At 40.4% G+C, this 11,143-nt stretch overlaps 1 protein-coding gene across 1 annotated transcript in view; it reads right to left on the bottom strand.

Annotated features, from left to right (window-relative positions):
* Positions 1-6,889: 6,889 nt before the first annotated feature.
* Positions 6,890-11,143, bottom strand: part of CDH17 (cadherin 17) — a 104,285-nt gene continuing 100,031 nt past the window's right edge. The window contains exons 17-19 of the mRNA XM_050800492.1: positions 10,559-10,675; positions 10,309-10,422; positions 6,890-8,056 (exon numbers count right to left, since the gene is read on the bottom strand). Of these exons, the coding sequence (XP_050656449.1) occupies positions 7,956-8,056; positions 10,309-10,422; positions 10,559-10,675 (332 nt within the window). The 3' untranslated portion in view covers positions 6,890-7,955. The remainder of the gene's footprint in view (positions 8,057-10,308; positions 10,423-10,558; positions 10,676-11,143) is intronic.

Below are 11,143 nucleotides of genomic sequence, written 5' to 3'. Positions count from 1 at the left end.
GGTCCTCCATTCTGCATACATGAAAACCCCCACACTCAGTCAGACTCACACCCTCACCGGGAAGACCTGCCAGCAGAAAGTAGCTACGCACTTCAGGTCTCCTGAGAGCTGTTCTGTCCCTCAGTGAAGCTTCTCTCTTGCCTTGCTCAGCCTCTAGTTGTCTGCATACCTCATTCTTCCTGGATGCAGGACAAGAACTCGGGACCCACCAGATGACAGGACTGAAAAAGCTATAACACAGACAGGGCTGAAACACGCCCCCTGTTTGCCACTTTGTGTGTGAGGACGAGGAGAGAAGAGCTGTGGCCCTTCTGGGAGGCCAGACTTCGGGGCGGAGCCAGGGCTGTGGCACACTGTAACACCCTCTTTGGGGCTCTGCTGTTCCTGGCATCTCTGAGCTTTCAGGCACCATCTCATTCCCCCTGTCCAGACGCTGATATCCACAGCAGAAGCCACTTGTGGTACATCTGGTCCAGTTGCAGCCTTGCATAGAGCCGGTGTCTGTGCCGGTATGCCTGGCTGTGCACAGTGGCCAGACCCCATGCTCGCTCACTTACACACCCCTCGCCTCTCTCTGCCTGGCTCGTTCTTGGCAGGTGTGGGATCTGGGCCCATAGCACAAGCCAAGTGCAGCCTGCTAGGCCGAGTGAGTTGGAATAAGCCCAAAGGTGCAAGCAAAACCCAAGCAGAGGTGCTGCCAGCCACAGAGGTTTCCGGCTGGTGAAGTGACACCCTAAGGATCCTGTGACTTATACAAGAAAGCAATACTGAGGTCTTAAAAACAGTTTGGCTATTTTGTCTTTTTGCTTTTAAAAAATATAATAGATGATCACAAAGATTATTTATGAAAAACCCAACCCCATGGCCTGCTTCAACAGCCATTCTATGAGCAACCTTCCACAGTTGAGTTCTTCCTGGTTAAAATTTCTGAGAGGTCCTGTAATGTTGAATGCTCCCAAGGCTCAAATCAGGAGGCAGACAACAGTTCCATGCCTAGAAACGCCTTCAAATCACCAAGCTTCTCTTATTTAAAATTTAAAAATTCCTGATATACCTACCTGAAACAGTACAATCCATGATCATGTGAGGGGTGAATTTATTTTTTCATAGACTCCTTCTCTTGGGCTAATTCTCCATGGGAGGCAATTTTTAAATGAACTTTTAAATTTTACTTTAAGATCTGGGATACACATGCAGAATGTGCAGGTTCGTTACATAGGTATACATGTGCCATGGTGGTTGACTGCACCCATCAACCCCGTTATCTAGGTTTTAAACCCCACATGCATTAGGTATTGGTCCTAATGCTCTCCCTCCCTTTGCCTCCCACCCCAACAGGCCCTGGTGTGTGATGTTCCCCCCTCTTGTCCATGTGTTCTCATTGTTCAACTCCCACTTACGAGTAAGAACATGCAATGTTTGGTTTCCTGTTCCTGTGCTAGTCTGCTGAGAATGATGGCTTCCAGCTTCATCCATGTCCTTGCAAAGGACATGAACTCATTCTTTTTTATGGCTGCATAGTGTTCCATGGTGTATATGTGCCACATTTTCTTTATCCAGTCTATCATTGATGGGCATTTGGGTTGGTTCCAAGTCTTTGCTATTGTAAATAGTGCTGCAGTAAACATACGTGTGCATGTGTCTTTATAGTAGAATGATTTATAATCCTTTGGGTATATACCCAGTAATGGGATTGCTGGGTCAAATGGTATTTCTGGTTCTAGATCCTTGAGGAATTGCCACACTGTCTTCCATAATGGTTGAACTAATTTACACTCCCACCAACAGTGTAAAATGTTCCTGTTTCTCCACATCCTCTCCAGCATCTGTTTCCTGACTTTTTAATGATTGCCATTCTAACTGCCATTAGATGGTATCTCATTGTGGTTTTGATTTGCTTTTCTCTAATGACCAGTAATGATGAGCTCTTTTTCATATGTTTGTTTGGCCACATAAATGTCTTCTTTTGTGAAGTGTCTGTTCATATCATTTGCCCACTTTTTGATGGAGTTGTTTTTTTCTTGTAAACTTGTTTAAGTTCCTTGTAGATTCTGGATATTAGGCCTTTGTCAGATGGGTAGCTTGCAAAAATTTTCTCACATTCTGTAGGTTGCCTGCTTACTCTGATAGTTCTTGTTGTTGTTGTTTGTTTGTTTGTGTTTTTTTTCCTGTGCAGAAGCTCTTTAGTTTAATTAGATCCCATTTGTCAATTTTGGCTTTTGTTGCAATTGCTTTTGGTGTTTTAGTTATGAAGTCTTTGCCCATGCCTATGTCCTGAATTGTATTGCTTAAGTTTTCTCAGAGATTTTATGGTTTTAGGTTACACATTTAAGGCTTTAATCCACCTTGAGTTAATTTTCATATAAAGTGTAAGGAAGGGGTCCAGTTTCTGTTTTCTGCATTTGACTAGCCAGTTTTCCCAGCACCATTTATTAAATAGGGAATCGTTTCCCCATGGCTTGTTTTTGTCAGGTTTGTGAACAATCAGATGGTTGTAGATGTGTGGTGTTATTTCTGAGGCCTCTGTTCTGTTCCATTAGTATATATCTCTATTTGGGTGCCAGTACCATGTTGCTTTGGTTACTGTATCCTTGTAGTATAGTTTGAAGTCAGGTAGCATGATGCCTCCAGCTTTGTTCTTTTTGCTTAGGATTGTCTTGGGTACACGGGCTCTTTTTTGGTTCCATATGAAATTTAAAGTAGTTTTTTCTAATTCTGTGAAGAAAGTTAATGGTAGCTTGATGGGAATAGCATTGAATCTGTAAGTTACTTTGGTCAGTATGGCCATTTTCACGATATTATTTCTTCCTATCCATGAGCATGGAATAGTTTTCCATTTATTTGTGTCCTCTTATTTCCTCGAGCAGTGGTTTGTAGTTCTCCTTGAAGAGGTCCTTCATGTCCCTTGTAAGTTGTATTCCTAGGTATTTTATTCTTTGCAGCAGTCGTGAATAGGAGTTTACTCATGTTTTGGCTCTCTGCTTGTCTATTATTGGTGTAGAGGAATGCTTGTGATTTTTGCCCACTGATTTTGTATCCTGAGACTTTGCTGAAGTTGTTTATTGGCTTAAGGAGTTTTTGGGCTGACACAGTGGGGTTTCTAAATATACAATCATATCATCTGTAAACAGGAATAATTTGACTTCCTCTCTTCCTATTTGAATACCCTTTCTTTCTCTTGCCTGATTGCCCTGGCCAAAACGTCCAATACTATGTTGAAATGGAGTGGTCAGAGAGGGCAGCCTTGTCCTGTGCCAGTTTTCAAAGAGAATGCTTCCAGTTTTTGCCCATTCAGTATGCTACTGGCTATGGGTTTATCATAAATAGCTCTTATTATTTTGAGATGTTCCACCAATCCCTAGTTTATTGAGAGTTTTTAGCATGAAGGGATACTGAACTTTATTGAAGGCCTTTTCTGCATCTATTGAGATAATCATGTGGTTTTTGTCATGGGTTCTGTTTATGTGATGGATTATGTTTATTGATTTATGTTTGTTGAGCCAGACTTACATTCCATGGAGGAAGCCAAATTGATCGTGGTAGATAAGCTTTTTTATGTGCTTCTGGATTTTGCCAGTATTTTATTGAGAATTTTTGCATCAATGTTCATCAGGCTATTGGTCTGAAATTTTCTTTTGTTGTCTCTGCCAGGTTTTGGTATCAGGATGATGCTGGCCTCATAAAATGAGTTAGGGAAGAGTCCTTCTTTTTCTCTTGTTTGGAATAGTTTCAGAAGGAATGGTACCAGCTCCTCTTTGTACCTCTGGTAGAATTCGGCTGTGAATCCGTCTGATCCTGGACTTTTTTTGGTTGGTAGGCTATTAATTACTGCCTCAATTTCAGAGCCTGTTATTGGTCTATTCAGGGATTCAACTTCTTCCTGCTTTAGTCATGGGAGGGTGTATGTGTCCAGGAATTTATCTATCTATTCTAGATTTTCTAGTTTATTTGTGAAGAGATGTTTATAGTATTCTCTGATGGTAGTTTGTATTTCTGTGGGATCAGTGGTGATATACCCTTTCTCATTTTTTGTTGTGTCTATTTGATTCTTCTTCTTTATTAGTCTGGCTAGTGGTCTATTTTGTTAATCTGTTCAAAAAAAAAAAAAAAACCAGCTCCTGGATTCACTGATTTTTTTGAAGGGTTTTTCATGTCTCTGTCTCCTTCAGTTCTGCTCTGATCTTATTTATTTCTTGCTTTCTGCTAGCTTTTGAATGTGTTTGCTCTTGCTTGTCTAGTTCTTTTAATCATGATGTTAGGGTGTCAGTTTTAGATCTTCCCTGCTTTCTCATGTGGGCATTTAGTGCTGTAAAGTTCCCTCTACACACTGCTTTAAATGTGTCCCAGAGATTCTGGTATGTTTTGTCTTTGTTCTCATTGGTTTCAAAGAACATCTTTATTTCTGCCTTCATTTCGTTATTTACCCAGTAGTCATTCAGGAGCAGCTTTTTCAGTTTCCATGTAGTTGTGCAGTTTTGAGTGAGTTTCTTAATCCTGAGTTCTAATTTGATCGCACTGTGGTCAGACAGACTTTGTTATGATTTCCATTCTTTTGCATTTGCTGAGGAGTGCTTTACTCCCAATTTTGCGGTCAATTTTAGAATAAGTGCTATGTGGTGCTGAGAAGAATGTATATTCTGTTGATTTGGGGTGGAGAGTTATCTGTAGTTGTGTATTAGGTCTGCTTGTTCCAGAGCTGAGTTCAAGTCTTGAATATCCTTGTTAATTTTCTGTCTCATTGATCTAATATTAACAGTGGGGTGTTAAAGTCTCCCACTGTCTCTTTGTAGGTCTCTAAGAACTTATTTTATGAATCTGGTGCTCCCATATTGGGTGTACGTATATTTAGGATAGTTAGCTCTTGTCGTTGCATTGATCCCTTTACCATTATGTAATGCCCTTCTTTGTCTTTTTTGATCTTTGTTAAAGTCTGTTTTATCAGAGACTAGGATTGTAACCCCTGTTTTGTTTTGTTTTGTTTTCTTTCCATTTGCTTGGTAAATTTTCCTCTATCCTTTTTTTTTTTCTTTTGAGCCTATTTGTGTCTTTGCATGTGAGATGGGTCTCCTGAATACAGCACACTGATGGGTCTTGACTCTATCCAATTTGCCATGCTGTGTCTTTTAATGGAGCATTTAACCCATTTACATTTACGCTTAATATTATTATATGTAATTTGATCCTGTCACCATGATGCTAGCTGGTTATTTTGCACATTAGTTGATGCAGTTTCTTCATAGTGTCATTGGTCTTTATATTTTGGTGTGTTTTTGCAGTGGCTGGTGTCAGTTTTTCCTTCCCATATTTAGTGCTTCTTTCAGGAGCTCTTGTAAGACAAGCCTGGTGTTGACAAAATCGCTCAGCATTTGCTTGTCTGGAAGGGATTTTATTTCTCCTTCACTTATGAAGTTTAGTTTGGCTGGATATGAAATTCTGCAATGAAAATTATTTAAGAATGTTGAATATTGGCCCCACTTTCTTCTAGCTTGTAGGTTTCTGCAGAGAGATCCACTGTTAGTCTGATGCGCTTCCCTTTGTAGGTAACCTGAACTTTCTCGCTGGCTGCCTTAAACATTTTTTCCTTCATTACAACCTTGGAGAATCTGATGATTATGTGTCTTGGGATTGCTCTTGAGTAGTATCTTAGTAGTGTTCCTGAATTTGAATGTTGTCTTTAGGATAGGTCTTGCTAGGTTGGGGAAGTTCTCCGTGATATCCTGAAGTGTGTTTTCCAACTTGGTTCCATTCTCCCTGTCACTTTCAGGTACACCAATCAATCGTAGGTTTAGGGTTTAGTCTTTTCACATCATCCCATATATCTTGGAGGCTTTGTTCCTTTTCATTCATTTTTCTGTAATCTTGTCTCTTCTTGCCTTATTTCAGTAAGTTGATCTTCAATCTCTGATACCCTTTATACCACTTGATTGATTTGGCTATTGATACTTGTGTATGCTTCATGAAGTTTTCGTGTTAGGTTTTTCAACTGCATCAGGACGTTTATGTTCTTCTCTAAACGGGTTATTCTAGTTAGCAGTTTCTGTAACCTTGTATTAAGGTTCTTAGCTTCCCTGCGCTGGGTTAGAACATGCTCCTTTAGGTCACAGGACGTTGTTATTACCCACCTTCTGAAGCTGACGTCTTTCAATTTGTCAAACTCATTCTCCATCCAGTTTTGTTCCCTTGCTGAAGAGGAGTTGTGATCATTTGGAGGAGAAGAGGCATTCTGGTTTTTGGAATTTTCAGCATTTTTGCACTGGTTTTTTGTCATCTTCATAGATTTATCTACCTTTGGTCTTTGAGGCTGATGACCTTTGGATGGGGTTTTTGTGTGGGGCTCCTTTTTGTTGTTATTGCTTTCTATTTGTTAGTTTTTCTTCTAACAGTCAGGCCTGTCTTCTGGACTTTGCTGGAGGTCCACTCCAGATCCTGTTTGCCTGGGTACCACCAGCATAGGCTGCAGAACAGCAGAGATTGCTGCAGCTCCTTTCTCTGGAAGGTTTGTCCCAGAGGGGCACTAGCCTGATGCCAGCCAGAGCTCTCCTGTATGAGGTGTCTCCCAGGTTGGAGGCATGCGGGGTCAGGGACCCACTTGAGGAGGCAGTCTGTCCCTTAGCAGAGCTCGAGTGCTGTGCTGGGAGAATCTTCCTTATCAGGATTAGCTGCACTCTTCAGAGCCAGCAGACAGGAATGTTTAAGTCTGCTGAAGCTGCGCCCACAGCTGCCCCTTCCCCCAGGTGCTCTGTCCAGGGAGATGGGAGTTTTATCTATAAGCCCCTGACTGGGGCTGCTGGGGAGGCAATTTTTATACACAAAAAGTAACAATTGTTATTCTGTCCTTCCCCTCCACAAATAAAAAGGAAACAGGAAGCAGCAGATCAACAAATAAAACTGACCACAACCAATGTTTATTCTTGATTTGTCACCACTCTTTTCATGGCTTGTTTTCTTCCACATGTTAAATATATAAAAACCAAAACTTTATTAACATACAAATAAAGAAAACATGCGCAGCATGTATGCATGACAGGTAGTGAGGAAACCCGGCCAGCTGACTGGTTCCTGCACCAAGGTTTGCAGAGTAGGTTGTGTTTGAACATCTTCTGTGGGTCTGTGTCATTTCCAAGTTGAAGAATTTCAACCAAAGAGCAACATGTCACATTGGTTAAAGACAGTTAATGACACAGAAGCGTTTCTGTTCATACTAAGGGAAAAGGCTGTTCTTTTATTTATTTCTTTTTCCTGAGTCTTCACTTTTTTCTTCTCTGACAAATGTTTGAAATTCAGTGAAATACCAAAGGAGACAAGGATGAAGGGGACACAGGATGGAATCAGAAAAAAACACAAATGGAATCCAGGAAGTTCTATGGGAGACAACTGATATATCTCCTTGATAAAGAAAAATTGTACAGAATATTTAATGAGTCTGTCTTGCCCCAAAAGGGAAAAACACAAGTAGCTATTTGCAGAGAGGAGAAAATGTCATGGGAAAATGAAAAATATCTCTAATGTCTATGTAGCACATAAAATATCTAAGTAGGCGAGTACAGTGGTTCACACCTGTATTGGGAGACCAAGGCAGGCAGATCACTTGAGGTCAGGAGTTCAAGACCAGCCTGGCCAAGATGGTGAAAGCCCATCTCTACTAAAAATACAAAAATTAGCTGGGAGTGGTGGCAGGTGCCTCTAATCCCAGCTAGTCAGGAAGCTGAGGCAGGAGAATCACTTGAACCCAGGAGGCAGAGGTTGCAGTGAGCCAGGATCGCACCACTGTACTCCATTCTGGGTGACAGAGCAAGACTCCATCTCAAAAAAGAAATATTTAGTAAATATTAAAGGACAAGAGGGAATATCTGTTTAAAAAAGCATAATGCATATGTTAGATGAAAAGTAATAGGATGAGATGGTCGTTATTGAAATAGCACTTGCTGTATAAATTCAAACATTCCTTTTCAAATTCAGCTTCTCAGAGGTTTGACTTCAGATGCTTGAGCACTTTCAACATTATCTTTGCCTTTATCTGTCTTCATGCGGATAAACACAACTGCTAAAATTATACCTAAAAGAAAAAACCCAGGGTCAAATAAATGGGATCTTTTAAAATGTACTGTCACATTCAGTTATAAAGTAGTATCATGGTAGGAAAAAAAATGACTCAACTTCATTTTTGTATGTGGTTCAACAAAGTTTCACTGTCCTAGTGAATAAAGGACTCTAGTCATTGGCCTTTGTAGAGAAATGAGCTTATCATTTATCCTGTTGTATGTATCAAGTTCCAAATCATAGCTGACTTAGCACTTGCTGGATCTTGCCCTAAGAACATAGGACCTAATGTCCCACACTATGGAGTGTATAAGCACCGACAAAGTTCCTGAACTTTATATATACTTAATGTTGATTATTCTTCCCCTTTACTAGAGAAAACAATACAATTAGCACAACCAGAAAGCTGTTCTCTGACCTGCTCACCTCCCTGAAGCTGATTTTCATCGTATCCACACCAACTATCGCATTTCTTTGGGCACCTTCCTCTTGGATCTGGCCTCTGTTGCTGTGGGACCCTGGGTAGACTACTCAAGCTTCTTGGTTTCTCTTACCTGATACATCAAAATTACACTGTGCAGCTCAGCACTGATTGTGTACTGTCAAACAGAGTCCACTATGAAGAAGGGAGTTGTTTTAAGGAAATTAACCTGCTAGTAAGTTTATAGGAGGAATCATGGCAGAAAGGACTGGATGCTCAGAAACTTATAATTGCAGCCCTATCTTGAAAAGAATAAGGGAATGAAACTGTAAAATCCTATTCTATTTCTGGATGTTTCCAAACTCAAGCAGTCTTTAACTTGTGGTAAGATTATGGAATTAAGTTGATATGTTAGGAAAATTGCTATCTGATGTGTAAATTCAAAAACCCTTTCAAGGTGGGAGGGCAAATAGAATAAGAAAAGGCACAGAGGCAGAAGGGACCTTATGTAAGTGAGTGGGACCTCAAAAAGCCAGTGCAATTACCATGAAAAGTGTGCAGCAGATGGTGGTTCTCAGGGAGGAATGATGATCACCATGCACACATTAGGATGGGCAGTGGCCATGATGTGAAGGACCTCCCATGCCATAGGGAGTCTGGACTGAAGGGTATAAAGAAGTGAGACCCCCTTTAGATGCATGAATCAGAGTCCAGTGTGACACAATCATGGGAGAAAAGACCAGATGCTGAGAGAACAATCAATAATACTTAGAATAATCCTAGTCCTTCTTTTAAAAGAAAAAGGATATGAAACCATAAACCCCTTCACTCAGGTACCCATGAAATAATGAAGTATCTATTTCTAATGCTTAACTTGTGGTGGGGACAACAGTTGAAAGAGGGCAATTACTATATATAGGTTGAGTATCCGTAATTTGAAAATCTCTAATCTGAAACTTTTGGGGGACCAACTTGATGCCACAAGCAGAAAATTCTACACCTGACCTCATGTGACAGGTTGCAAGCAAAACTTGGTTTCATACACAGTATTATGTAAAATATTGTATGAAATACCTTCAGACTATGTGTATAAAATGTTTATGAATCATGTGAATTTTGTGTTGAGACTTGGGTCCCATCCCCGAGATATCTAATCATGTATTTGCAAATGTTCAAAAATCTGGAAAAATCCAAAATCTGAAACACTTAGCTCTCAAGCATTTTGGGTAAGGAAACACTTGGAATAGGCACTGAGTTGTTTGCAAAAAAGAAAAAAACAGCTAGATCAGGGGATTCTACTGTCTAGCCAAGCCAGGGGCTATGGCAGAGGCTGTGGTCATGATGCAATGGGTTATTCTGGGTAATAAAGAATCAGGTTTCTATGCATAGGGAAGTTCTACACTATACATTTCAGGTATCTCAGCATCATCACTAGAAGGCTAACTTCAGCCTGTAACAATAATGGCAGGTGAGACCATAAACTCTGGTGTAGGATCTGTGTATGTCACTGTTTCCCCTACATCAACACAGTGCTTGACACATGGTACCACTACTGTATTTTTTCCCTCTTTATCACAAAAGCTTTGTAACTAGGCATAATATATAACAATTGATGACCATAAATCCCCTTATATTTCTAAATTAATAAGGCAATAGAGACAGAGGGTGGTACTAAAGCTGTAACTCCAAGAAAGTCTGATGTAATTTGCTGGTGATCTACCTTCTCGGCTATTGCCTGGGTTGCCATTTGAGCAGTCACCAGACCAATCCAGGAAGACAGGCCCTGAGATAAGCTCACATTTCTGAGGCCCAGGATATGACTCTTTGAATTAAGAAATTACACTCACCAATGACCAGAAGAGTGGTCAGCAGTATACCAACTGCCATGCCCACAGTGGGTATCCCAGGCTGGTGACCTGCTGGCCGGAAACAACCATCTTCCCCACAACTGCAGAATGTAACTGAAAAACAGGACAGTATTTGGTAGGATAAATTCTCAAGTGAATAGTTGCAGAATCCCATATCAAAGACAAGAATCTCTTCAAATGGCCCATGGTGACAGATACTAGCCTGAGTTGCCTATAGCAGAATATCTACCTGTTAAAGAAACAGTGCTTTCCAAGGGTGGCCGACCCCCATCATTGATGCGGATCGAGACAACATATTCCTTCTCCTCAAAGTCTGTGTGCCTGGTAGACAGTCGGGCATGAGTACCTGCCAGGACAGGAAAAAAACACAAAAACAAAAACATGTGAAAATACAACTTCAGACCCTGGATTAGCGGGAATAAAGCTCATTTTGTATCACTAAGGTTGACTGGAACATGGCTGGATATGAGTTAAACTGCCCAAAGTATCATCCACATCATTCCACATGTATCTTCCCATAAGGTAAGAAAGAGTTAAAGCATCCTTTAAGTTCTTAATTCATGATTTCTCTGTAGAAATTTATACTAAATACAGTCAATTATCATTTGTAGCACTTATGTTCTATAGTTGCCCCAAACACTGAATTAATGAATGCTGAACCATTGCTCCTAGAGGAAAGACAGAGTTAGTTTCCTGTGAGCTTCTAGTCACATTTTCCCTAACTGATCAATATATAACCTTGGTTTTTTGTGTGTTTCTGTTTAAAGATATCTTATTTAACATATATTGTTCATTCTAACATTTAACTCACATC

Source organism: Macaca thibetana, chromosome 8 (genome assembly GCF_024542745.1).
Source record: "Macaca thibetana thibetana isolate TM-01 chromosome 8, ASM2454274v1, whole genome shotgun sequence".
Lineage (NCBI taxonomy): Eukaryota > Metazoa > Chordata > Mammalia > Primates > Cercopithecidae > Macaca > Macaca thibetana.
The sequence above is the reverse complement of the archived record's forward strand: the minus strand, read 5'-3'. Positions and strand labels throughout refer to the sequence as shown.